This window comes from Gasterosteus aculeatus, chromosome 1 (assembly GCF_964276395.1).
Source record: "Gasterosteus aculeatus chromosome 1, fGasAcu3.hap1.1, whole genome shotgun sequence".
Taxonomy (NCBI): domain Eukaryota; kingdom Metazoa; phylum Chordata; class Actinopteri; order Perciformes; family Gasterosteidae; genus Gasterosteus; species Gasterosteus aculeatus.
In genome coordinates this window covers 1478985-1506915 of record NC_135688.1, presented here as the reverse complement: position 1 = coordinate 1506915, position 27931 = coordinate 1478985, and the positions used below count along the sequence as shown (strand labels likewise).

General features: G+C 46.1%; 4 protein-coding genes across 10 annotated transcripts in view; 1 reads left to right on the top strand and 3 right to left on the bottom strand.

The window, feature by feature from the left end:
• sgsm2 (small G protein signaling modulator 2) overlaps positions 1-17358 on the bottom strand; it is a 38639-nt gene extending 21281 nt beyond the window's left edge. For 3 of the 4 annotated variants that reach the window (XM_078106682.1, XM_040163191.2, XM_078106692.1), the window contains exons 1-2: positions 16980-17175; positions 11620-11695 (exon numbers count right to left, since the gene is read on the bottom strand). In XM_078106682.1, coding sequence (XP_077962808.1) covers positions 11620-11695; positions 16980-17039 — 136 coding nt within the window. In that variant the 5' untranslated portion in view covers positions 17040-17175. Of the gene's footprint in view, positions 1-11619; positions 11696-16979 lie in introns of all 4 variants that reach the window. The other variant, XM_078106688.1, reaches the window with a different exon arrangement.
• A 980-nt stretch (positions 17359-18338) lies between these two features.
• On the bottom strand, positions 18339-23268 carry tnfaip1 (tumor necrosis factor, alpha-induced protein 1 (endothelial)). The gene is made up of 7 exons (XM_040164410.2): positions 23039-23268; positions 20438-20778; positions 19896-20065; positions 19609-19692; positions 19374-19426; positions 19083-19278; positions 18339-18996 (listed from the first exon to the last, which is right to left on the bottom strand). Exons 2-7 carry the CDS (start codon positions 20667-20669, stop codon positions 18757-18759), a joined length of 975 nt encoding a protein of 324 aa, XP_040020344.1. The 5' UTR covers positions 20670-20778; positions 23039-23268; the 3' UTR covers positions 18339-18756.
• Positions 22573-26231, top strand: ift20 (intraflagellar transport 20 homolog (Chlamydomonas)). Of its 3 annotated transcripts, none has more exons than XM_078106723.1 (5): positions 22573-22782; positions 24975-25116; positions 25201-25286; positions 25360-25463; positions 25894-26231. In XM_078106723.1, exons 2-5 carry the CDS (start codon positions 24990-24992, stop codon positions 25973-25975), a joined length of 399 nt encoding a protein of 132 aa, XP_077962849.1. In that variant the 5' UTR covers positions 22573-22782; positions 24975-24989; the 3' UTR covers positions 25976-26231. The 3 variants fall into 3 exon arrangements, with proteins under 3 accessions (XP_077962849.1, XP_040021607.1, XP_077962847.1); XM_040165673.2 differs by lacking the exon at positions 22573-22782 and adding an exon at positions 23685-24007; XM_078106721.1 differs by lacking the exon at positions 22573-22782 and having other exon boundaries at positions 24858-25116.
• Positions 26232-26292: 61 nt separating this feature from the next.
• lyrm9 (LYR motif containing 9) lies at positions 26293-27794 on the bottom strand. 2 transcript variants are annotated; one of them, XM_040167704.2, is made up of 4 exons: positions 27690-27794; positions 26772-26911; positions 26593-26685; positions 26293-26508 (listed from the first exon to the last, which is right to left on the bottom strand). In XM_040167704.2, the coding sequence occupies exons 2-4, from the start codon at positions 26889-26891 to the stop codon at positions 26491-26493; spliced, it is 231 nt and encodes a 76-aa protein (XP_040023638.2). In that variant the 5' UTR covers positions 26892-26911; positions 27690-27794; the 3' UTR covers positions 26293-26490. The 2 variants fall into 2 exon arrangements, with proteins under 2 accessions (XP_040023638.2, XP_040022819.2); XM_040166885.2 differs by having other exon boundaries at positions 27532-27767.
• Positions 27795-27931: the final 137 nt, after the last annotated feature.

Below are 27931 nucleotides of genomic sequence, written 5' to 3'. Positions count from 1 at the left end.
AAAATCGGTTTATTATCAGTGAACTATAGAAATCATAGATTTTGACTTCATGGTTCCACAAGATGAATCGTTAACAATTCCGATTTAGTGCCACACAGGAATTATTCACCAGCAGCAAATGTTTGTCACCATGTGTGACTGCAGGCAGAGGGAAAACACAACCGCGTCTCTCTGATGTGAGAGCAGAACATCTGGTACGAGGCCAGATGCTGAACCCTCTCTGAGGGAGGTGAGAACCTGCTGGTGCTGAAGACCCAATTCAGAGACGCTCCCATGCGCACTTTCAACACTCGTCATTAACCGTCATCTCCGGTGCTTTTATGAGTGTTGATACACAGCGGACCGCAGCACGCATCCAGAGCGGCACTTATTATCACATGACAATTGAGGAAATTGAGAAAATGCTGCAAAGAAATACTAGTACCGTAGTGGGAAATAATCTTGTGGCTATGATTATATAAAAGTGGTTTGTAAGTATCGTGTGAGAACAACATCAGCTGAAATATGGAAGCTGAAATCTGAATTACACAACTTGAGACGCATTAGTCTCCGTCACAGTATCGATCGCGGCTTTCCTGTAGTCCTGAGCGGTGGCTGTGAAAGTTTTATTTAATTATCCCACAGGGACGCACGCTAAAGTTCAAATCTGTCAAAATGTCCCTGAAAACTTCTCAAAAAGACTTCTGAAGTAATTCAATTCAAACGAGTTTCCAACGTGCATTCTGCTGCATTCTCTGCAGTGACCAGCAGGGGGCGACTCCTCCGGTCCCATAGAAGTCAAAAAGAGAAAACGACTACGCTCTTGATTTATTATTATTATTATTCAGTGAACATTGCTAACATGAGTTTATGGTCTCAATCTCTACATGAACATGATGTTCAGTAAGTGAATAGAGAGCAGTGGATGACGGCTTTTTACATTTCAATTTTCCCAATTATGACGGGATTCAGAAGCCACGAGAGACGGAAGCGAAGCGTCAGGTGTTCCCGCTGATCAGAGGCATCCTCAGATTAACGTTTGCGACATGAAAACACCGGTTGTGAGTAATGTGGACACAGCTGGAGGACACGTGCACGCGCTCACAGTGAAGCGGTGAGTCTCGGCCGGTGGCCTTTTTGACGTTCACGCAGAGAGACATTTCACCGGGGGGGGGGGGGGGGGCGCCGATATAACTGAAATGTTGGCTCTTCACAGCCTCAAAGCACGATAGCACTAGGCTATTTTTTGTTACCATTTTAACGGGCTTTTCTGCCACATGGAGCTCGTGTTGTTGTTGGACCGACCTGCCGTCATTCCTCCACTCCCACAGCGGTCAGCCGGAGAAGGTCAGAGCCTCGCTGCGGCGTTGGATGCACACAAAGGATCTTTGTGCTCATTTTATTTTTTATTACGGACCTTAAAGTACACTGACGCTAAAGTATTTCAATACACAAAGACATACCACTGAGATTAAGCAGAGGGTGTGAAGCAAGAGGCCACTTCTGGTTCTGAAGAGTGAAGCCGAAGCTTCCTCGCTAAAAGCTGCATTCTCTGTAGTGACCACCGGGGGGCGACTCCTCTGCTCCCATAGACGTCTATGAGGAAATTACTACTTCTCACCTAATTTATTCCCTCAGTGAGGCAAGGACATTTTATTTGTATATCACATTTCAACAACAAGGTGCTTCACATAAAACCATTAAAAACGTCCAAACATAAAGCGATGAGATTTCTGGATTACAAACAGATGACACATCTGTCACAAAAAGGACGAAAAAGATGTTGAAAGATTAAAGATAGAATCAAATTGGCAGTATAATTTCAGAATGTCTTTAAAGGATTCCGAATTGCAGAAACAGTCAATTTGGGACTCAGCAGAGCTGCATGTGTGGAGCAGAAAAACAGAACGTTGCTTCTCCATGTTTAGTTTTGACTCTTGGAACAGAAAGTAGACCAGGTTCCAGGTTCATAAGGCATCAGCAGATCAGAAATGTACCCTAAACCGTTCAGTGTTTCATAAACTAACAGCAGGACTTTGAAGTCAATTCTTTGTTTGACAGGAAGCCGGTGTAAAGACCTGAGAACTGGAGCCATGTGATCCACTTTCCTGGTCCCATGAGGACTCGAGCTGCAGCGTTCTGGATCACCTGCAGCTTTTTGATGGACTTTACAAAGACATGTAAAAACACTGTTACAATAGTCTAGTCTACTGAAGATAAATGCATGCACAAGTTTTTCCAAATCCATAATTACACGTAGATTTCTACCTTGGTTTGTGTTTTTTTAACATCAGCAAATGAAGCTCAGCGCTGACTTTCAATCGTTCATCCTTGTTACCAAAAACAATTACTTCTGTTTTATCTTTGTTAAGTTAAAGAAAGTTTTGACACATCCAGTTGTTGATTTGTCCAATGCATTTACAGTGCCCCTGTATTGCATTGCAGTCATCTGGTGATATAAGTGTAGATTTGTGTGTCATCTGCATAACTGTGATAACACACGGTGTCGTTTTCCATAATCACGAAAAGGGAAGATGCTTTTTTGCCAGTGAGACATTGTTTTAATTGCTCATTTTTGAAGCGCGATCTCAATAATTGAAATTAAATTCTCATAATTAACGAGAAGTTTTGAATACAAACAAAGTTCTTCTCCGACAGACACTTAGAAGTTAATTATAACACTAAATAATCTTTGCTGTGGGTCTTTGAGAGGCAGCAAACTGACACTTTGAAAGACGACTCCAGTTGGAGTGGGTGTATTTCCAACGGTTCCAACCTAGAACGTGTCGTGAGAACTGGACACCGCGTCTGGAGACGGAGGCCAGAACAACGTCCTGATCCGCTTCCTCTTCACGCTAGCAGTCAGGTCTCACCGGCTCGCAGAGACTACTCGGAACCAACCCAAGTACTTCATACAAAGTACCACCGTGTGCCACTCCAAGTATTTTGTCAAAATTTGTTTGTTTTTTTCTTTACAACAAGAAGGAGCTTTATTCTGCCAGAACACATCAGCCGTCCTCTGCATCTGCAAACAGGACTTGAAATAAGGTAAATTGTTCATTATCATTCACCTCTTCCTGTGCCGGTGGGTTAGCAGTTACCTTTGTTACGCGCTTAATGAAGAACACAGGTGGGTGGGATTGATTCACGGGCTTTAAAGCAGATTTAATCAGATTATCTTCTGCGGTGTAATAACAGCTGAAGGACTTTGTTGAGAAACAATCAACTGTGTTTTTGCCTGATTTCATTCGTACTGAAGGTTGCAGAAGGTTTGTAGCTGCGTTCCTGAGGCTGGACATCAGCGACCGATGCGGAATCGAGGGAATCTCTCAGGAGGCGAAACGGCGTTCGTCGTATTTTCTAAAAGTTTTCGCTTCCTCACACACACACAAAAGAAGGCTTGTTTCAGGGAAATATTCAAACCATTAAATTCTCCTTTCAACGGTCTACTTGTTTAAACTAATTAGCTGCAGGCTGTTGATACACGCACACGTCATGGCATTGATTTGAAAAAGTGATCATTATCATGTTGCTCTTTTCTTTTGATGAAATAATCCTCCTGCATTTTATGCAAAGGATTATTTATCAGTTGCCAACATCTCTGCACAGCAGCAGCGTCTCCTCCTCCAGAGAGGACGCGGTGCTGGACCCTCCGGAGGGAAGGGAGCTGCAGGAGAACCAGGTCCAGGACTGAGAGGGCCGGTAGAATGAGAGGTTTTCTTAAGAGGGTTGAGAGGGGGACGTTACCGAGGAGGAGTTCATGTTTTATGCTGACGTTTTGTCGGATTTAGTTTGGAGTGAATACAAGACTTTAAGTCTACGAATCACTGTTTGTCTTTTTGTGCAGCGTCGCCTCACCTCATGGACCTCTCGAGAAATCACAAGCGTTAAATCAAAGAACGCTGGCGGTTATTCTTGCTCGGAGGATTTCTGCTGCTGCTCCTCATTCCTCACTTTGACGGATCGACAAAGTGTGTAACAGTAACGCGAGGAAGCGTCTCCATTTGCCGGCCGCCGATGGTGGCAGGAGATGCTGATGATTCTCTTTCACCAATGTTTCTGTATTTAAAGTGTTGTTATGTACAACGTGTGCATATTCTTGATCCTGTTCAAAGGGACAATGGTGGATTATTTCATAAACGCCAAATGTGCAGAACCAAAAGAACGTTTTGAATCGCTGGGAACAAGTTGGAGAAGTGGGAGGCGATTCAGAGAAAGAGGCTACAAAACCCCTGATTTATTCTGAAATAAAAGATTGCAATTTGAATGAATTGTGGGCCGGAAACTGGGACCAGAATGGACTTAAAGTGATGAGAAAGTGACTACTTTGGTTATCATCAAACAAAGTTAGCTCTAAACGGGAGATACGTTTTAATATCGGTTTGTTTCTATCAAACCACAAACTGAAATAAGACAAAACCGTCTCACTTCTTGGGCTGCTAGGTTGCAAAAGTGAACCATTTTTTTCTGACAAGCCAATCAGAGGCGACTGGGACCTTTGTGAAGGGTCTGTTAAAGAGGGCGGCGCCCGACGGGAGGGTTTATGGAGGCACAGACAGACAGACAGACAGACAGACAGAGAGACAGACAGACAGACGTGTAAACATGCTTAACTTAACCGTTAACACCAATGTGCACCTGAGAGACTTTAAGGTTTGAACATCTAAACGCACATCTGGCTCCACGGTGACGTCACACACTCAGACCTCACACATCGTTGCCCCCCCCCCCCACCGTGAGAAGCCCCATGCAAACAGACACAGCGGCCCCCCCTCCTGCATCACCGCGTGTCACGGAGGTGGAGGCTTGATTCTCCGTAATGTGACACGATGCCACTTTAGAGGGGGGGGGGGGGGGGGGGGTCCGCTCAGTCACGCTGGGGGGGATTCATACATCACAGCGGCAAATGGAGACGTTCCACGAAGGGACGACGCTGCTTCACGTTAAACTGAAGTGTCACTTTGCAACGAGACGCCGATACAGAATGCTTTCATCTGAGTGACACCTTAAGGATACGCCTTGTCCCGCCTCCTCCTCCAGCGTCGGGCTTTTAGTGGCACCTGTGGAGGACGTCTCTTTTCGGCCCGTATGGAGCGATGATGACCGGATGTCCTTCCCACATCAAAAGTGTGGCTTGAAGATGAACTTGAGACGGGAAAACTTTAATTTTCTAATAAATGTATTAAAAGTCATGTGATCAATAAAGTTACAACAAGCTTACAAAGCTCTATGTGATCTCCCCGATGGACTAAAGGCCTTATTTAAGTTGTTCATAATAACTCATTAATGACTCATCCAGCGTTGATAAAAGCTTCTCTATCATTCAGAAAAGAGCCTTTTCAGATAAACCCTGGTCCGGTTCTGCGTTAAACAACATGCTGCGATTTCCCACAACTGAAAGCGCTGACGCAACCTGAACAGCATCGCTCCCCCTGATGAAACGCTGGAAAAGAGCCGTGTGAAAAGGAGGAAAGAGACGCGTGAGAGGCGGCGTGCGAAGCCACGGGGTGAGCGGAGGAAGCGTGAGAGAGTGGAGGAAGAGGTGCAAAGAGGAGGCGCCAATCACGAGGTGATAACACACACACACAGATTAAAGGCCTGGAGAGATTGACTCTGTGTGTGTGTGTGTGTGTGTGTGTGTGTGTTTAGCAGATTAACTGATTTTAAAACCGAATGCAATCAAATCACGTTGCGTCTCGGTTTCTTTCTGCATCTTGACTCGACCAACTGCTCCTTTACTTCACAATATATTTCATTACCTCGTAAAGGACGTTTTTTTAGTCCCGCCCCCTCTCTTGGACGCCACATTGGGAAGCTGAAGCGCCGCCGCGCGCAGCATGCGCACTTTTCCCAAATGGCAACCGGATGCGGATCAGTCGCCATGCCAACCCCGGCTTGACCACCGTTACACCACCTCCGCTCCATCTCCCCTCCCAACGTCCTCCCCCATCCCACGCAGGAGGGCAGGAAAAGTCGTGAGAGGCAGCGAGAGGGAGGGAGGATTAAAACCGTTTTATCCCACACGCCTCTCTCAGTCTCGCCTGAAACGAACCGTTTGCTTGAAGCAGATTCTGTAGATAAAAAAAGAAGAAGATTGATTTCCGAGGCGCTCGGTGAAGCCGTGATTGATTCTCTCAGACCGACAGTCATGTGACGACAGTTCTGTGAAACTTTGACTGAACTTCAGGCTTCCGAAGACAAAGCAGAGAAGACTAAATATGTAGATAGTTCAATAAGTATCCAACACTTCTGATCCACCATTGCAGATTCCATTGGGTTACATTTTTTGTAAAACTAATCAAAGTCAAAGAAATTTGATGTTAGAGTTCAGGGTAAATCACATGACTCCGGTAACATCAATTAAAGCTGCACTGCGCGTTGTTGTGAAAGAAAGCACACTCATCATAATTGAAAAGTCTAAAAATGTCCCTGTCTGCATGAATGAAGTGACGTCCCTGATGGGAGATGTGAGCCCAGAGGAGGAGATTAAATCCTGGCTGGTAAATACCACATGTGATTCATTTATTTTGCCTCACAGGATTTCTGGGTATGAGATTCACATTTTTCTTCGGAGGCGCCGATATAATAAGTTCGTTTCATATTGAAGGCGGGTCTTGTGATTGCATTTGGCATCTTCTCTACGGGGTTGAAGGGCGTGCACTTTATTGCTGATGAATGAAACTATTTATTTGTGAGAGGAGGATCGGCTTATTACCTCTTTCAAAATGAACGGCAGACTCTCGCTTTGTTTTCCTCTGACGCTTGATCCGTATTTATGAGGCTCCATCCAACACCCAAATAAAACGAAAACCTTTGAGTGACAGAAGAGCTGCAGAAACCTGCTGCATAGACACGGCCTTGTCACCTGACCACATTCCCAGGGTCCGTCTCAGGTCTCTCTTGCCCCCCCTTTACCCGCCCTGACACTGCGTTCTAAAATGTGATTTTTCTATCTGCACCGAGCTGAGGAGTGGCAGCGTGACTCATCCAGTCAGACAGGTTCAGACTCTAAAAATAGCGGAACGGGGTCCGTTTAAATCAGACATAAGGGCATGTGGTCTATTATCGTATTATAGTAGCTGAAGGATTATTGACAGGACTAAATATGTAATATGAGCTCAGGACCTGCCGAGTGCTGTTAAGTTAATAATGACAAACACACCTTTACTGATGCCTCATAATAAACGCTTTTTAAAACAACTTTTATAGACTTTACAGGAAGGTGTTTCTATCACAGAATCTTTGATTCACAATAGGAAGAGGAAGCCGCGACAAAACAAAAGAAGTAATTGCCGGACTTTTATTGTGAAAAGATTACAGCAGAGTTGATATATCACCAAATTGGCTGAGATTTGTTTGTGTCTACTTCTCAGTAAAACACGTCTGCTAATTCTGCAAAGAGGAAGAAAAAGCAGCAGAATGAACAGGAGACTTTTATTGTGAAACCGTAAAGCGATTAAATCGCTTAATTAGCGATTATATGGAAGCAAATGTGTCAAACCACGGTTTATAACCTCCTTTGATCACGATGCTCATCTGATAAGCGGCTCGGCCTTAGCCGCTCTGAAACAAACCCCCTCTCACAGACCTTGGAGGTGTGAGTGCTGCTTTGTGTCAAAGATTCTGGATTTATGCAACGTGACGCATTTCAACCAGCGCTTTGAGCCAGAGCTTCACGGCCGAACCTTCCCTGTCGTTATTGATGGATGTCAAGGTGTGTGTGTGTGGAGAGGGGGGGGGGGCTCGAAGGCACGAAGGTATGAGGGCTACAAATCAAACAGCGGTTAAATCTAACAGTAATAAACTATTATGTTACAAACATCCACAGCACGAATCCGCCAACCTGAAGGTGGAGGCTTATTAAAGGCATCCATCACAGCTCGTACTGAACTACATGCTGTGTTTGCATCAGAAGAGGTGAGCTATCCAAACAGTTACTACACGAGACATAACTCAGAGCTAGCTTAGCATCGTAGCTTAGCATCATAGCTTAACATCGTCCAGGTTACAGCAATTATCAGAGACGCCTTTTTTTACCTGATTTTTCGAGGTTCTAGTGGTTTAATGTAACGGAAACGTCGCGGTCAAGCAGGAAACAATGAAATATCAAAGCAAATGTCTCCATAACAATGTTGTTGTGTCGACCAAAGGAGCTTTTTGCTCCTTTTCACACAGTGAGATGCGTATCGGGTCCCAGGACAGAGGGTGTTGCTTGTGTACCGACTATAAAGCTGCTGCGATTTAGGGCTGTACAAAATAAAATGAATAGTCAGGAGTGTGGATACAAGGACCAATCACAGAACGCTCACTTTACTGTAAGTAAACTTACACTTGTGTGATATTACAAAACCCAGATTCTTTGTAACTTTGAATTATAATGCAGATCAAATAAATCAATGTTCCAGTCAAACTGGGAAAAATTCATTTCTCTATCGAATTAAATAAATAATCGCTGAAACTTTCGTTGGCTACGGATGTCCTGGACGGGAAGGAGGGAATTTGTCAAATGTAGTTTTAAAAGTGTAAAACCGACGATGTGACACCGGAGAACTCCGTCCATCGTCTCTGTCTTCATCGGCCCTGCTAATGATCTCCAGGTGCACCTTTTTCCACCTCAGCACAAACGCTCCTCCAAATTCACCAAACGCTCGCTGCTTCCATCCATCGGTGCCGTCTCTACTGTGACCTTCGTTGACTGAAAGCAAAACGAGTCTTTTACCTTTGAACTTTATTCGGGAGCAACAGCGTGACGTAAAACCACGAGCTGCAACCAGAGGTTCGTACGATAAGATCCAACAGCAAAGTGAAATGTGTCCTGCTTCCTGTCACAAATCTAACCGAGGCTTCTCCGCTTTCCTTTTTTATCTCCGCCTGGGTTTGAGGGCTCTGCCGTCTCCGCGGTGAAGAGGACGATGTGCACAGGCGGATCTGCTGTGAATGAACCGCGCAAAAGAGCTCCGAGCGCCGAAGATAAACCCCTCAAGCCTCTCCGCTCTCCCTCCGAGGCCCCCGAGGGCAGCGGTGAAGGAAGACCAGTGCACTCGTAAAGCGCTGGTTTTCCCGGCATCACAGCCGACTGTGTTGTTGTTGTTGTTGTTGTTGGTGATTATTTTCCAGTGTTACGTCCACCGCGTGCAGCTCACAGAGGAGAAGCACTGGCACCGTTGATGAAGACGTTCTCTCTGGCGGCCGGAGGTCCACGCAGAGACGCATTTGCACGAAACGCAGCACTTCTTCCGGAAGCCTTTTTGTTCAATTATCGTTTACCAAATAAGTGAGAACATTATTTTAAAAAAAAAAGGTATTAAGGCGCCTGCTTGGGAAGGAGCGAGGGGCGGATTCTCTGTCCAGTAATCGCGTTACGCCGGTGCTTTTATCCACAGCCTTTAGAAAGCTCACTGTGGCTGTGCGTTAATGCATCAATTACCAAGGGAGGGAGACCGCTAATGGGGGGGGGGGGGGGGGGGGGCGGCTGGGAAGAGACGTTTCCCTCTGTTCCTCCCTCGTTCTCTGGGTCCATCACACCAGGGGACCTCTGGCCGTCTGCTTCCTGCGTGATGTTCGCCTCAAACTCCACGGGATTCACCTTTGGGACTCGATGGCGAACTACCCGAGTTGACCTGGTGTCTTCCTCGTCCTTCTCCAGACGCAGACGTCCTCTCGTCTTCGGCCGCACAGTAACACATCTGAAGGCCTCGTGGGCGACGCAGCAACTGTACCTCAGTGATGCAAAAAAAATCATTCGCATTTAATTAGCAGTCGTCCTCCGTCTGTGTCTCCGAGGACAGGGTTCATGATGACAATCTACACACACGAGTCCATCAGCAAACCTCTGAGAGGAGCCTGCAGGGGGAATGAGGAGACGAGTCGCACGTAAACTCAGCGCTAGTTAACAGCGCTAGTTAACAGCGCTGCTTAACAGCGCTGCTTAACATTGCTGGTTACATTGTTTGTTACTAAAGCCTAGTTTATGCTTCTCCGTTTTCAGAGCGGCGCAGACGCAAGAGTCCCTTGCGTGTCCTTTGCGTGTCTTTTCACACCTCCTTGTGAGCGTCAACCCATTTTTCTAGACTAGCGTCTAAAGCTACGTAGCGTCCTGCAGCACCAGGCTGTGATTGGTCGCTGACTACGTCCTTTACGGAGTCTCACGTCTCCGTTTTCACAGCACAATACGGCCGTTATTAAAAGGAAGAACGTTTACGAGAGAACGGATCAGATTGAAGAGCTTTTAAATATGAGCGCTTGTACGAGCCGTCATTGGCGGACTATGAGGATGCCGGACGGCCTCTGATTCATGGAGGGAGATCTCCACAAACGAGGGAACAAAGTCGTGGAGGAAAATACGGGACAAATGTGTCCTTGATGAAGAGCAGCAGTGTGGATGCACGGGGCAATAAAGTCTATGATACATAAATAAAGCAACCAACGACTTCCACACACAAAGACGTGACTCTCCAGGTCGTCTTCAACAAAACACGTGACTCCACCTGTTGTTCTGGAGGCGAATCGCTCTGCAACACACGCAGGACTTTACAACCAGGAAGTGAAGCCAGTGCGTCGACGTAAAGACGCAGACGCAGAAACACGGGGCGGCCTTTGTGCTCATCAACTATTCTCGTCAACAACACAATGTCAGACGTTCTCAGAGAACTTGAAGCTCGTGTGTCGACAAAAGGACTCCAGACTGATAAATCTTCACTGGTGACAAACAGCAGATTATTTGGGAGGGACGGCGAGTCGGCAGTGACTCATTCCTGCTCTGAGTATCATTATCATCTGACCTTTGACCCTGCGTCTTCCCGGAGAGTCTCCTGATCAGCCTGCAGGCCGACACTTTATCTGATCAACATCCACAGCGAGATCAGATTAGATAAGAACACAAACAAATCCAGTCGGAGATCCATCGATGATCGTGTCTGATATCTGTTAAAGTTCAAAATAAATCAGGCTCCAAAGGGTAATAAAAACAAAACGATAACTCCTAGAGATGACAAAAAAGTTCCAGTTACGTCTGTTTTCACGATGAAACAGGAAGTTTGAGAGACTTTGATGCAACGAGAAGCACATGAAACAGGAAGAAGGATGCGTTGCATTAAAACCATATATTTAAAAATCATTCAAACTCCACATATTTTTAAACTGCACATATTATAAAAGCTCTTTGTGGGCAAAACACGAAAATAAAAACACCTCAAATTGCTCGCATCCTTTGTTAAAAGCAGATTTGAGTGAGTTACTGTTCAAAATGCTTCTCTAACGTCACCGGTCATCTGGCACAGTGGAACATGGAAGCTGTGAGTCACACACACTGCAAGCGCCACACTCAGTCAGGGGGGGCGACCCCTGTGTCCCTGACCATCACACACACACACACACACACACACACACACACGCGCACACACACACACACACGCGCACACAGCCTGGGTTTTGTCCAGCTTGTCTCTATAATTGGTTTCCATCGGCTCCACTGCGAGTATTAACTTCCCATCGATGCAGCAGCGAGTCGGAGACGCGGTGACTTCTCCTTGACGGAGAAGCATCACCTGCTGAAGGCTTCAAACAGTGTGTGCGTGTGTGTGTGTGCGTGTGTGTGTGTGCGTGTGCGTGTTCAGAGAGGAAAGAGAAGGGCGTACTCACTGCACAGAGCGATGATGTGGCTGCTGTCCTCGTGGACAAATTTCTTAGTCACCGCCTCCTCCATGATCTGCTTCACCTGGACACAATAGAGACGCAGCGTGAGAGACGGCCGGGGAGGGAGGGAGGGGGGGGGAGACCGGCTCGCACAGAGGATCAGGACTACACTGGGACCGGGGTTCAGGCCCAGTTAAAAGCTCCTCATGCAGCATTGTGGTGCCTGCAGGACTACAGCGCATTAAACGAAGCCCTTTCTTACTCTCATTGGACGTTGTTCTGTCAGCTACCTGATAACAAGAAGAAGAAGAAGAAGAAGAAGAAGGATTCTGCAGCCTCGTCTTAACTTGGTGACAGCTACTAATAACAGCTGTAACGGCCGCGCCCCAAACACACCGACTTCCAATTAACAGCATGTCATCGTTCAAATGAGTCCTTTCTTCTGCAGTCTATCGTGCCTGGAGAAGTTCAGCACCACGGGTCAGCGTGGCGCTCCGGAGAATCGCCTGTCAGCCGTAATTTAATCAGGGACGGCTTGTTGGGGTCGGATTGATAAAACGTTGTGAGGCGACGAATTTATTGAAACTACGTTGTCTCCTCCCGTCATGCAGGTTCCCCAAAAGCTCCTTCAGCCCGGACTCCAGCAGAGACAAGACCACCGTGGACAGACCCAGGTTCTCCAGCAAAGACAAGACCACCGTGGACACGCCCAGGTTCTCCAGCAGAGACAAGACCACCGTGGACACGCCCAGGTTCTCCAGCAGAGACAAGACCACCGTGGAGAGACCCAGGTTCTCCAGCAGAGACAAGACCACCGTGGACACGCCCAGCTGGTGGTAGAGACCACTTTAGTCCACAGGGGTAGAAATCAACTCAAAATGAACGGCTTGAGAGACATTGATAACGTTTTTCTTGGGTCTGTCTGTATTTGAGAAATAGCCGAGTGGAATGATAGTTTATTGAAGCCTTCCATGTTGGTAGGAGTTTAAAAAGTCGACCTCTATCTGGGCAGTGAATGTTTCACCTGCATCGGTTTGGCTTTTCACTCAGGAAACAGTGGAAATGGAGATGACGTCACCGCGTTGAGCTCCGTGTCCAGTTGGACGAGTGCCACTACAGATCTGGTCAAACTGGCTGTTTCCCATTCCAGTCGTTACACACCGGACACCCCCGTGCACCAGGAAGCGCATCGAAAACACACCCTTAATCAGGAAAATCTCCCCGTTTTAACAGACTGGCTTTAAGCAAACAGCCCAGATGTTGAGCGACCACACAGCAATGTTAGAATGCTCCTCTCTAATTGCTCCGGTAAAGTTACAACATCAATATACTACATTTTATATATATATATAAATAATATATATATACACAGCAGAGGTACTCTCTGGAGAGCCTCTTGTCTCCGACGGACCTCATCCTCCTCAGAGATGCGTGAACGGATCCATATATTCACCTCCAGCCAAAGACCTGAGCGACGGCCCGATGCCGTCGCCCGGCGCGTTCCACTGTGAGAGCCGATCGATCGTGTGATTGGTAACGGAGCGGTTTAATTAGTGCGGGGGTGTGTGGTTTAACGCGTGATTAAGGAATTGGGGATAGCATACGGGTTTATTACTGATGGGCTGTGCAGGGAGGGTTCATGATGCAGGACACAATGAAGACGACTATAATCGGCTTTTGAAGGAAGACGTATTTTGGAGGTTTGGGAATCATTTGGAGCTCAACTGCAAAAACAAGTTAGCATCAGTTGAATAAATATAAGATTTGTAAATTTCCATTTCCAGTTGTCTAAACTTATTTTCAGAAAGTTGTTCCAACTGCAAACTCCCAAAATCTTGAGTTAAATGAACTTGTTTCGAAACGTCAGTCCACACGCCATCAGGAGACGTCCTCATATTAAGAAAGAGGGTTGAGAGTCTTCTGAACCTTAATACAAATAGTAAAAGAGAACTGATATAAGCAGCTGAAATCACAGCGCCATGTATAAATGAATAAAGAATAACCGGGGCTGAGCCTTAAGACCACGGTGGAGGTTCGTTGATCGGTTGAGCTCCGCGGACCCCGACGACGTGGAATTCAGCACCGTTGTTCATTTCTTTAAATCTCAGTTTCTCCAAATGACAAATGTCAGAATGTCTCCTGTGAGTAGGACGAGGGACAGAGCAGGTGGTCCTCAGCGAGGGTCAGCGCCTACGATCTGATAAATCATTGAATGTGTGTTTCCATTCATCACACATCAACGGGTTTAAACTGTGCGTTGCGTTAACGGTCGTTGTGATGCTCGTTGTGTTGTCTGCAGGAAGTTGTGTTTGACGTCTCCTTCCTGATCGGATTGAGTCCATTCATGAGCCGATTCATCGGGGCAGAACGTTTTTGGGGGTGAAAGCTTCCGAACGTCGCTGAGCTCAGTGGGGCCAGAGGGGGGGAATAGCGTTGGAGAAGTTGAGTCGACTGGATTTACTCGCCTCCGGGTCGGCTTCTGTTGGTACGACCGGGTGCAGAACGGCTGCTGGACGGCTGTTTTTTTTTTTTTTAATGACAAGAATAAAGGCAGAATCCAAAGATTAAAACCAAAGAGGTTTTGTTGTGGTGAAAGACGACCTGGTGTCTCACCGTAGATTCTGGCACTCGCTGTCTTGGATTTTTGCAACCAGTGAAAAGGAAGTGACCATTATTTGACTGAGTGACGCAGAGACCCACCGATTACGTGACACCTGTCAATCAGGGTGTAGTCCCGCCCTAAAGCGTCCCCTGCTTAATGGTCCGTTTGACTCTACATGGACCATCATTTACTAAATGAGCATCATGCTGTATTGAAGAAGACTTGAAACTAGAGATCGAGACTCATGTTTACAATGTTTACTGAGGGAATAAATCAAGAGACCTTTTCTCGTAGACGTCTATGGGAGCAGAGAAGTCGCCCCCTGGTGGTCACTACAGAAGATGCAGCTTCGGCTTTCCCTGTGAGAAGCGTATGTATCTCAGACGTCATCGGGACAAACTAACTATCGAATGTGACGTGATTCACATGAGTTTTACGTACGTTTCATTGGCCACAGCTTTGCTTCTCGGGATAAAGTCAGTCAGTCTGTATCCGATTGAAATATTTCAACAACCACTCGGCATGAGATAATCAACAGATCCCCATGTGAAGGGATCCTTTTGCAATTCACTTTGGAGGCAGTTGACTTCGTCGTCTTCGTTCGCACGTTCACCTCCTCCTTTTGTCTGCATCGTCACTCTAGACAAACGGCACAGTGATTATGGGGCATTCAATATACAGCCCGCAGCCTCTGAATAATCTGTCATTTCCCGCAGAGGATTTAAAACACCTGCAGAATGAAAAAGGCAGTTTCTCTTACGCCCGCCTGCTCAGCTGAGCGGGGTCCAAGACAAAGGATCCACAATGTTAATTAAGCGGTGTATTCAGAACTAGAATAATCAGCTCCTCTAGTGGGGAGACAATGTGCCTTCTAACTTCTTAATTATCCGCCTGCTTCTGGTAGAATAGATTCTGTGGATTTGCAATACAGCGTGATGAGCTGCAATAAAACGTCTATTTGAGCTTCAGCAGCTCTTAAGGACTGACTCCTCCTCGTGGAACATGAACATTTTATCTTCCCACAGAGAGCCCCCCCCGCACACAAAGACAGAAGCATCCCTTTTTTTAAGGTTTCTGTGCGAGAGAACAAGCCGCCTCACTTCCATTATTAATCGTCAACTGATGCAATTTAACTTCTCGGAGGGAGCCGCTAAAGCGTTCAGTTGCCAAGCGATGGCGAGATAGCCGAGCGCCGCTTAAAGAGACAGCGAGCCGAGAAGCAGCCGCGCTCCAAAATGTCAGGGGCCATTGATTGACATCTCACGGATGAACCGGGGCTAATCGCACCGGGGATTGTTTACACCGGATATCCACACAGTATACAACAGCCCGCCGCCTGAGGAGAGACGGGGCGATTTCAGGCAACCTACGGAAGAAAAAAAAGATCGATATGAGGAGGAAACGGGGGATTCCTTCATGTGGGTGAAATTGATCTCAGCCTAAACATAATTAGCTGCGTTGCTTCTGGGTTCATTTCACGTGCGGAAAAACATGTTTAAAAAAAGCACGACGCTGTGAGTAGAAAAACGGCGTCGCAACCGCCAACGTCAAACCATCGCGCAGCTACAGATGTGGAACAAAAGAAGAGAAACATGATAACAGAAAACATTCCGTGCTTCTCCGGTAACCTTTAAAGCGAAACAAAAAGATGTGGGGGCGGCTGCAGGGGGCCGACGGGCACCTCAGTCAATAAAGTGTAAACACGAAACAAACCAAAAATTGTCCCGCAAAAGGTTCCACTTACAGATGGGAGGCGTCTTGGTTGCCTCTGTACGGCTCTCAACATGGCGACAAGCCGAGACGGCGGCTAGCAGCACAAAACACACGTGTACACAGAATCTTGCTAAATCCAAAAGGACCGTACAGCCGGATTCCGGTCAATTCGCAGGCTGTGAAAGAGGTTCAACAACGATTCAATGTGGAAAAACGTGATTAAATCCAGAGAGAAGCAGCGTCGCTTTCTCATTGACTTCTATGGGACCAGAGGAGTCGCCCCCTGCTGGCCACTGCAGAGGATGCAGCTTTAAACGTCGAAGCATCGACTTCACGCTAAACCACATTGAACACAAACACTAAATCCGCCCGGTGGTTACAGTGAAGCCACGTGGGAGAACTGAGATATATTGTGGTGAAATGTGATGCTTCATATCTCATAAAACAAAAGGGAACAGAGATAATAGTCTTTGACTAATGGACCCCCCCCCCCCCTCCTCACATGACGGAAGATACCGGCTCACATAGAGGTAAAAGGCGGCCACACCTCGTCACATCCACTTTGATTTACACATTTCAGCGTGAAAAATGTATTTATTTATTTTTACAGTCGCCGCGCACAGAGGAGGTGTGTGTGTGTGTGTGTGTGTGTGTGTGTGAGGGGGGTATTTATCCCTCAGACGATGCGAGACATCCATCAGCAGGCGGGGGGGGGAGCCGAAGGGACACGGAGCTTCCTCCTGGGGGTCCTGGTGTGTGTGTGAGGGGGGTAGTCGGACTAGACGTGTGCTCCATTCACGCTGTTGCATTGCAGGAATATTAGCCGCGGCCATGCAGCAGGTAACGAACGCGCACCTTCACGCTCCTCGCACGTGAGTCCGGAACGACGACACTAACCGCGTCCCGCTTCCCGGTGACGCGTTTGCCACCAAGGCGGCGGCGTAAACAACAGAAGCGCGCAAAGCGGCGACGGCAGGCACACCGGAGGACTCCTCGCACCCGCACGCGTTCATCTCACGAGAGGACGCGCGCGCACGTCGGCGGCTCTCACCTCGCGCTTCACGTTCCACAGCAGCTTCTGTTTGTGGTCTTCCACCGTGGAGCCCTCCATGTCTGCCCGCAGCTCCGCGCGTCCTCTCACCGCATCTTCTGCCCCGTTTCCATCCCGTCGTTTCCGTCCTCTTTTCTTTTCGCTCAGCTGACGCAGGTGACGTCACAGGACCCGCCTTCCACACCGAGGTGATCAATGGAGGGAAATGGAGAAAAAAAAAAAGAAAAAAAAGGGATGGAAGCTGAACACGCCCCCCCCCCCCCGCGCGCGGGCCTCAGGCTCGGACCACAGCGACCTGTGGAGTCCTGCTTCCCTTCGGTCCTCCCGAGGCGCGACGGACGGAGGAAAAGGTGTGACGCGCCGGCCGTTTGGCGGTTGTCATAGTTACGTCTAGATGCTCACGCACGGGAGATGCATCCATGAGCTCATCAAGACGAGTGACATCATTCAGAAGCTGTGCACGTCGGCTCGCTGCGCCAGCGAGCTAAAAATAGGGGCGGGGGGCTTTTTTTCATTATTTTCTACTATTTTTTATGAAGCGGCCCTCTAATAAATAAATGACGTCACGGCGAGGTGACGTAAAGCGTGACCTCCCGTGTCTCTGCGGCGCGTGCCCCCGTGTGGTCCGAAGGCGCAGTTGCGGGAGGATTAATCCTGTTAATATGTCGGCGACACCGTAAAAAAAATAAGAAAAGGATTTTTCCCCCTGAAAATTCCCCAACTCTAATAAAGAAACAACCTGTAAGGAAATAAAATTAATTTAACTCTTAACAAACAATTTAATCCCTAAGTACTAATTTTTTCTCCAAGCTGGTTAGACGGGTCAGTTATTAGAAAATGACGTGAACCAATCAGAGCTCGGCTAAATGTTCAAAGGAAACGTTCATTTTGGTTCTTTTGGATGACATTTTCTATATTTTAAAATATATTTTGTTTGATTCATTGTGAGTTTAAAAATTTACAATTTATGGAACAGAAGACTCTTGATTGAAAAAAAATAGAAGATTAGACAATGTGAGGAAATAGCATTTGAAGTTTTAAGGGCTCTTATGAAAACACAGATTAAAAGCATCCAGACTGGAAGACAAGTGGATATATTTCTATGGTAGAAAATAAATTCCATTTCCATCAATGGTCGCGCCCTAAAGCATCCCCTGCTTTATGGTCCGTTTGACTCTAAATGGATCATAACCTACTAAATGAACATCCTGCTGTAACTAGAGACTGAGACCGTAAACTCCGTTGTTTACAATGTTTACTGAGACATTTTCTCTTGGACGTCTATGGGACCAGAGGCCCTCAGCAGAGAGAATGCAGCCGTGACATAATTTACGTAAAAAATTAAAAAGACAAGAAAAGTAGTTGAATAACAAGAACTTTTATCTTCAAAACTGGAAAAAAAGGCATTATGGTGAACTGCATGAAAACACGTTAGTGGCACAACAGGCCTGTCGATGTGACTATAAAACAATCCATAAATATGCAATATGCGTCGCTGCTGATTCAGAGTGTAAGTGCTATGATTGAAACAGTATTTCATAAGAAATAATGTGCATCAGTGATTTGTCCTCTGCTAATACTTTACATTTATTAAACAACAGCAGCTCTCTAGTTATTTCAAATTGTTGCTCTGACAACGATTCATAGATTACGGCGGAGCGTCAGCCATCCGGAGAAGTCCTCAAAAGGGGGGCGTGGGGGAGCGAATGTTCACCATCGCAGGGGCCTGGAGGTGCTGGGGGGGGGGGGGAGGGGGTGGGGGTCCCCTCCTCAGGCCTCAGTGTCCCAGTGGCCGCTCCTCGTACGTGCTGTACCTCTTCACGTGGATCCGCCGGACGCGCTCCCGCTGCTCGGCGCCGCCAGGCCCCCCCCCGCCCTCCTCCTCCTCGCTGTGGGAGCCGCAGTAGGTGTAGCTGCGGCGCGTGGCCTCCAGCAGCAGGTTGTCGGGCGGCGCCATCGTCTCGTACAGCAGCGTGTTCAGGGTCTCCTCGTAGATGCGAGCTTCGGGGAACTCCACCTGAAAGGGGGGGGGGGGGGCGGAGACGTGAGAATGTTGTTGCGGTGGGTCGGGGGGGGGGACGGGATTGTGTATCTGGTCCCCACCTTGGTCTGCTTCTTCTCCGTGGCGTAGACGATGGAGGTGCAGCAGACCTCGGCCAGCTTGCGAGCCTGGCCGTAGAAGGACCAGCAGCAGATCTCGTCCCCGATCACGTCCTTGATGAAGAGGACGCGGCCGTTGAAGCTGAGGGAAAGACGGTCGAACAGCTCGATGTTCTTCAGCAGATGGTCGTCAGAGTTGCTGTCGAGGAAGAAGAAGAAGAAGAAGAAGAGTCATTTTAACATCATCCGCGTGTGGCTTTAAATAAGGCGATCGCCGGGGCAACGCCGCCTCACCTGGTGTAGGAATACTTGTTGTTGCTTCTGTTGTACACCAGCTTCACCACAGGCTGAGATAAAGAAAAAACACTTGTATGAATATTTCAGTCTGTAGAAAATCAACAACACGCTTCCTTTATTGTTAAAATAGCTGCAAAACGATCATTTATGTGCGAGTGTGATTTCATTGTTGTGGTTTGACCAGTTGAATGATTTCTCATTCAGATTGATTGTAACGACCATGTGGCTTTACCTTGGTGGAGGACTGGATGAGCTTCTCCTCCTCCTGACTGGAGGTGACCAGCGGAATGACACACATGGGCAGCTCTTTATTGCCCTGTCAATCACAAACCAGCACACACTGGGAGTTAAGTAATGATAATCAAAAACTAAATATTTGCATAGCACTTTTCAGAAGCAACTAAATAAAGGTAACAAAGTCTTTTAAAAAGGGCAACGTTCATATTCAAATGATTGCATCAGATCAGAATCCAGCAGGCATCCTTAGAGCTCTCCCCGCAGCGACGGCATGTGACTCGCCTGCAGGCTGCTCTGACAGAGCTCCACCAGGCCCTGGACCTCGTAGAACTTGGCCTCGGCGAGCACCTCCTGGACCGCCTGGCGGCCTTTGGGCAAGGCGGCCGTGCCGTCGCGCAGGAAGCACAGGACGCTGTTGAAGTGTTTCCCGCTGCGGTCGATCAGGATCCAACCTGAGTGGAGACAACGTACGAGCAGAAAGGCTCACGACACGCTAATAATGCAAAGATTAACCACGTGGGATCGACTTCTTCACAACAACGTTCAAATGAAATTATATATGGTGGATTTCCATTAGCAGGATAATCATGAATATCAATCATGAAAAAAAAGAGCCTGGTTTTCAAAATAAGAGAAAAACAAACAAACATTAAAAACATATTTTTCTACTAATACTTTATGTACTGAGAAGAAGGACTGGATGATTTATGATGACCATATTTAAGATGGTTTATTTTTCACCAACAAAGAGCGGTGTCACGCCTATGATGCAATAAAACTTACACACCTGCATAATACAGTGAGCATTGATTATTTGGACTTACCGTCTTTATCCGTGAACACCTCCTTCTTCCCACTGAACATGGCTCTCAGCATGCAGCTCTGCCGGGTCAGCACCTGCAGCGTCGTGTAGAACAGGCTGCCGCCGACATTGATGCGGACGTACTTGTTGCCCAGGCCCACCGCCCCTCGGTAGCTGCAGGTCTTGGTCTTGGGACAGGCCAGGGGGGAGGCGGAGTGGGAGTGACGCTGGGGCGGGCAGCTGTCCCCGGACATGTCCCTCTGGAGGTAGATGACCACCCTGCAGACGGAGGTCCGGAGGTCCCCCGCCGTGGTGACAGCTACTGATGAGGCCGCCACAACCCCTCAGGGCTGCAGATCATTCCTGGCAAACGAAACACACACACGTGAGCGCGGAACTGAAGCTACGCAGGAATGTCCATGTTGATAAAGACGGGCGAAGCAGGACGCAGAGCGGCTGAAGGCAAGCATCACAGTACGAAGGGAAGCCACCCATCACACCGCTATCTCCTCTTTGGTTCCTCTTCCAATTAAATGGAATGTGACTCCGCAGGAAACCACAGGGTCTCAGAGGGGCAAAGAGGGGCAAAAAGGGGCAATATTGATGACATACAACGTCTACACCAGCAGGCTGCGCTCTTATCTTCTCAGGAGCAGCTGGTACTGGATGTTACCACCTCAGCTAGCTGGTAACTAAGCAACTGAGTTTAGTTTAGTTAGAGGTCAATCATAGCTTGGCTTAGCTAGCTGGTAACTAAGCAACTGAGTTTTGTTTAGTTCGATGTCAATCATAGCTTGGCTTAGCTAGCTGGTAACTAAGCAACTGAGTTTAGTTTAGTTAGAGGTCAATCATAGCTTGGCTTAGCTAGCTGGTAACTAAGCAACTGAGTTTTGTTTAGTTCGATGTCAATCATAGCTTGGCTTAGCTAGCTGGTAACTAAGCAACTGAGTTTAGTTTAGTTAGAGGTCAATCATAGCTTGGCTTAGCTAGCTGGTAACTAAGCAACTGAGTTTTGTTTAGTTCGATGTCAATCATAGCTTGGCTTAGCTAGCTGGTAACTAAGCAACTGAGTTTAGTTTAGTTAGATGTCAATCATATCTTAGCTTAGCTAGCAGGTAACTAAGCAACTGAGTTTAGTTTAGTTAGATGTCAATCATAGCTTGGCTTAGCTAGCTGGTAACTAAGCAACTGAGTTTAGTTTAGTTAGATGTCAATCATAGCTTGGCTTAGCTAGCTGGTAACTAAGCAACTGAGTTTAGTTTAGTTAGATGTCAATCATAGCTTGGCTCAGCTAGCTGGTAACTAAGCAACTGAGTTTAGTTTAGTTAGATGTCAATCATAGCTTGGCTTAGCTAGCTGGTAACTAAGCAACTGAGTTTAGTTTAGTTAGATGTCAATCATAGCTTGGCTCAGCTAGCTGGTAACTAAGCAACTGAGTTTAGTTTAGTTAGATGTCAATCATAGCTTGGCTTAGCTAGCTGGTAACTAAGCAACTGAGTTTAGTTTAGTTAGATGTCAATCATAGCTTGGCTTAGCTAGCTGGTAACTAAGCAACTGAGTTTAGTTTAGTTAGATGTCAATCATAGCTTGGCTTAGCTAGCTGGTAACTAAGCAACTGAGTTTAGTTTAGTTAGATGTCAATCATAGCTTGGCTCAGCTAGCTGGTAACTAAGCAACTGAGTTTAGTTTAGTTAGATGTCAATCATAGCTTGGCTTAGCTAGCTGGTAACTAAGCAACTGAGTTTAGTTTAGTTAGATGTCAATCATAGCTTGGCTCAGCTAGCTGGTAACTAAGCAACTGAGTTTAGTTTAGTTAGATGTCAATCATAGCTTGGCTTAGCTAGCTGGTAACTAAGCAACTGAGTTTAGTTTAGTTAGAGGTCAATCATAGCTTGGCTTAGCTAGCAGGTAACTAAGCCACTTAACGGTAGCTTAGTTAGGGGCTCCTTTTTTATATGTCAATTTAGCCCACTTAGCTGTAATTGAGATTTTACTCGGTGAGCTGCTTACTGACTTTAATGAGCTATTAACTTGAGCTTTAGTTTGTCAAACTTTACCATTAAGTTAAATGAGAAACACCATCGCCAGGTCGAATAAACGATGCAGGTGAGAACTAACGTTAAGTGGAGCTCAAATCTCTGCGGTTTAAGTAAACTAGTCGAGTGTTTAGTCAACAGAGGTTTAAGTTAGTTAGTTAGTTAGTATGTACATTAGTTCCAGGCGGAACTCCCTCCAGAAACGAACCGCTTTACATTTCCTTGTTCACAGCCCACACAAGTACAAGGCTAACGTTACTTTAGTGACGCACACGGTCAATTCGTCTTGTACGGGACAACTAATGTTACTAATACTCGGCTAATCGATCAGGTACTGTAACAAAATACTGTACATTAGCTTCGCGTCATTTGCCGTTTAAATCACCATCGAGTTTAATCATAGTGACACACGGCGGATCACGTAGCCGACGGGTTCGAACTTCTCCAGATGTTTTAACGTAACGTCTCCTTAAATAGTCGGATTTTTCAATGGGGCGCGTGACGTCAATGTCCGCCAGCTCCACCGAGCACCGAACAACACGCGACGAGGCTTCCGTTTGCGAACTTTGGAGTTTAACGTTACTTACCGACCCCACGGCGCTGTCAGATAACCGAACACCGCCCCGTCTAATCGGGCCGGACTTTGACGCCGCGACGGGGATAATCTCCAACAGGATCGAGACAACGTACGTAACGTTAAAGAGAAAAAAAGTTACACTCTGTCCCCGTCTTTCTTTTTCTTTTTCTTCTTCTTCTTCTGCAGACGTTACGACAGGCGGTGCGCTGCGAGGCTCCACGCGGCCCCCTGCCGTCTGCGGACGGCACTGCAAGCCGTTTTCACCGGGACGCGGCATATTGACGGACGAATTTCTGGGGCAATCCTGTGATTCATACGCGGCGTTGACTCATTTATTCATTAATATATATATATATATATATATATATATATATATATATATATATATATATAACATGACTACAAAAATCGGGATCACGTCTTTTTTAGAGTTTTCATTCAGAAAGTGTGCTATTATGTATACGTTTTAAACAGCTCACGGGTACTGACAAGAAGTGCTTAAAAAGAGATAAAGCCGAAAAAATGACAGTCGAAATGTATTACTTATCGATTTTGGACATGTTTTTGACGTTAAAGTAAGGATTCCCATTTCCGTTCTGACTTTCAAAGTAAATGCTCTGCATTTAAAATGGGGGAGGATCATGCTAGCCATCCTTGGAGTAGTTAGGGTTTATGACAACATAACACATTTAGGTTTGATTCTTTTTGAGGGTTTGAAAAATTAACCACGCGTGCCGCACGTAGTGACCGACCACAGACAACGATTTTATTCTGAAAAGCCAAGCTGCTGTGACCACGCACGCGCGCGCGGGCAGCAGCATTTGGTTTCCTTGGCAGCGGGAGGAGGGCGGAGCTTTGGCTTCGCTTGATTTGCCACATCGTCGCACAGCACAGAGGCGTCTGTCTTAACTTAGCAAGTCAGCTAACGTTAGAGCTAGATTCAGCTAGCTCACTGGATTAGCGAAAGCGCTTTAAAGAGGTACAATGTGTCGTTTTCCGCCCTGCAGTTTGCGAGATGCGGTTCAATATTACGTTAGCCAGCTAAATAAGCTAATTGGCCGTATCGAGTGTTTTGTGTGTGTGCTAATCCAGTGAGCTAGCTGAATCTAGCTCTAACGTTAGCTGACTTGCTAAGTCAACTAACGTTAAGTAAATGGAACTAACGTTAATTTCCACGTGGAAAAATATTATGTGTTAACTGTTTTATCCAATTGATGCTCTTCCTTTTTTCCGACCGCTATTGATCTTAGCTATTTTTAGGTTAAACTAAACTTTGATAGTAATAACCGTTAAGCTAACGTAGGGTGCTAACGTTAAAGATCATCCCGAGAACTTTGAAATCTAACGTTTAAACACCGCAATGGCATTCCAGCTGATTCTATATATTTGACGTACTTTAGAGCCTAAAGCCGCTGTCCAAAAATATCTCTCCTTCCTCACCATATGCTGATCAGTCATCGAAGGTCATAGTTCACAGATGTGTTTGTTTTGCATCAACAATCAGGTTGACTGGAGACAGTCAGCGGACAGATGGATACCAGGAGCCTCTGCTCTGCATGTGCTTCTAGTCCCCGTTAGGAGTATTCTGCTTTATTAAATGAAGTTTAGGAACACGGAGAACTCTCTTCCTCTAAGCACCAGTTCAATGATTTTAATAATACTAACTCGCTGTGGTTCATTACTGATCACTGAAGCTTTTCTGAGCCGGAAAAAACCCATTCTAAATGAAAGGGTAGACTGTGTGTGTGTGTGTGTGTGTGTGTGTGTGTGGGGGGGGGGGGGGGGGGGGGGGGGTACTACTATGTGGCAAATTAACTGAATGGAAGCTATAATCATTTAATCATTTCAACAAACCGTAATCATTGGAGGACAACTTCTCGCTGGGGTCCATATTTGAATTGTCGTTTTCCTCTGATGTCACGTTCTTCCCGTCTCCTTGGCGACAGGCCCCGCCCGCGGCCATGGCTAAAGACCCGTTGGCCGAGGCAGGCTTTTACGTCGATGAGCTCAACAAGCTGCGGGTCCTCGACCCCGACGTCAGCCAGAAGACCTCGGAGCTCAAGGAGGAGTGTAAAGAGTTTGTGGACAGTAAGCACGGAATGTTCTCTATCGGGTTCTATCTCCAACACCAGCCGGTCCTACGGGTCCTTCAAGCCGTACTGTGTTTTTCAGAAATTAGCCAGTTCCAGAAGATAGTGGGGGGGCTGATTGAGCTGGTGGACGAGTTGGCAAAGGAAGCGGAGACAGAAAAGATGAAGGTAGGCGCCGTGAGCCGTCGCCATCGGTCTCACATGCTGCCGGGCGTCTCGTAACGGCCGCCCTGTCTCTCAGGCCATCGGAGCCAGGAACCTGCTGAAGTCGGTGGCGAAGCAGAGAGAAGCTCAACAGCAGCAGCTGCAGGCGCTCATAGCCGAGAAGAAGATGCAGCTGGAGAGGTAACATTCAGGGAGGGGGGGCAGGAGGGCAGCCACACGCTTTAACTGCTGATTGGAGACAACAAGCCTTCATCTGACACAATCCTTGTACAAAGACAGATGACACACTAGGGCTGTCAAAAATGACGTTTGAATATTCGCTTAAAAAAAACACATATATTTGAATATCTGGTTGCACATTAGACACGTCAATAACAGGACAAATGAATATAACGAGACACAACTACCTGTATATGTAATTCATTTAAGTTTAAACATATTTAACAACATATTACCTACACAAAAATAAGTTAATGAACTAATGGCCAAGTTGTTTTTAACAACTATTTGAATATGTATATATATTTGAATTTAGAATATTCGTTGGCAGCCCTATATCACACCAGAGGTGTCTAACTTATTGTCCCCCCCGTCCCCAACGTCCCGCCAGGTATCACATCGAGTACGAGGCCTTGTCCAAAGTGGAGTCGGAGCAGAACGAGTTCATCGACCAGTTCATCCTGCAGAAGTGAGGAGAGAGATATATTTATACAAAGGAATAATATTTATACTAAAGAACGACTCCATCTATCTAGTTTTACTACTTTTTGTATAAATTTCAATATTGCATGTTGATGCTCTCTGTAAATATATTTAGGTTTTTAAAAGATTGAAATTGATAAGCTTTGATTTCAGGAACTCGTCGTCTTTTCTGTGAGTCATTGTCCATGTTTTCATTTGGATGATCGTTATACTTGAATAAATACTGTAAAATATTGTACAATTAAATGTCACATGTTCAGTGTGTGTGTCCTTAAAGCTTGTAATTGTCGGCAACATAAACACATGATGGAAGTCTTAGTGTAAACCTTGAGTATACACTCATTTATTTAAAAAAAGAATCAGAGTATACAGTCATGTCATTTTCAATCTAGGAACAGTATTTCCTCCTAGTAGCTCCTCTCAACACAGCAGATGTTGCTTCATGGCAGATGTTCACTTCACAATAACTAAAACATCCGGTCCACCAGCCAGGGGTTTAAGAGCTTCACTTCTTCTTGGTGTACTGTAAATGAAACAAAGACAATTAAACTTAGCACAGGGAATTCATTCAAACTTAAATGAAGTAAAAGAGGGCCTTCATTCCTACTTTATCCAGAACCCAGCCTGCGTCTGCTACGGCTCTTTGGATTATCATCTGTATCCTCTCTGGGTCGTCTTCATCCGAGTGACTGGTGTAACCCTGGAAACCAGAGCGGGTCGGGGTGATGAGAGCTGCACCCTTAAAAGGCTCACCAGCCGTATTTGTACAGAGCGCAGAGTGCTCACCTGTCTGATGGCGTGCCGGTAATGCTGCTGCATGGCGCCGCCGGGTAACTGCCTGCAGCACCTGAGCAGGTGTCGGTAGAGCTGCACTGGTGTCAGCTCGGCTCCGACTAGCGGCAGCATCCCCGTCTTCGGTTTAAGCGCTGGACGTCAAATAGCAAATCAATGCATGTTAGCGGCTTTATTTATAACGGGAAGAAAGAATATGGTTTGGTATGGCAACAATGTGCCAGTTTTATTAAATATTATAACAGAAGAATATTACAAATACAAAAAAGGGCAAACGTAGAAAACGGTAATTCTATTTTGTAATTCTACAAAAAGTAGAATTACAATTATTCAGTGTAAAAGAAGTAATAGAACACGATAGGAGTAAAAACAAATAAAATATTGAACTAAAAATAAACGTTAAATACATCGAAGTTAAATGAGATGTAACACGTGGTTTTACATCTAAGTGATACGAGCACCAATAATGGAAATACGACCTATGATAATATCACTGATATAAAAAAGTAGTAGAAAGTTATGACACAGAGTAATATATTGATAATATTAATATATCTAGATGATATGGTAATAATGATGTGGTTATTGTTGCTTCAACAATATGTACATGTATATACATGTTTATTTTAAATATATAATCAAAACGACATTGCAATAAACCCGTGTGTGGCGCGTGTCTATCGCTCCAGGGTTTTAAAAGTGATCTTCTTCCTCTCAAGTGACATAAGCTGTTAGCTACCTAACGTTAGCTTACCTGTTAGCTAACGTTAGCCAGCTAGCTGACCTACTGGCTAACGTTAGCCAGCCGGAGCTGGTTAAAAGGTAAACATTGCGTGGATAAAAGTAACATTATCTCGTTAAAACGGAACGTCAGCTTCCATAACAACGTGGTGACGACATTAGTGCACTAACATTAGATTAGCTAGAGCTGTTTTAGTAGCCATGTCTTCCCGTCTTCTTCTTCCGGTCCGTTGGAGGCCGAGCAGATGCAGCAGCGGCTCGGTGCTGCCCCCGCTGGGCTTTCATAGTAGTTTACATGAATAATGCAGTCTGGTAAATTGGAGAAAAGCGATTAAGTATTTTTCTAAAGATCTATATATTTAGAAATCACATTCGTCACTGTTTCTTTGTGTGTTTTAGTTGCGTTCTAATTT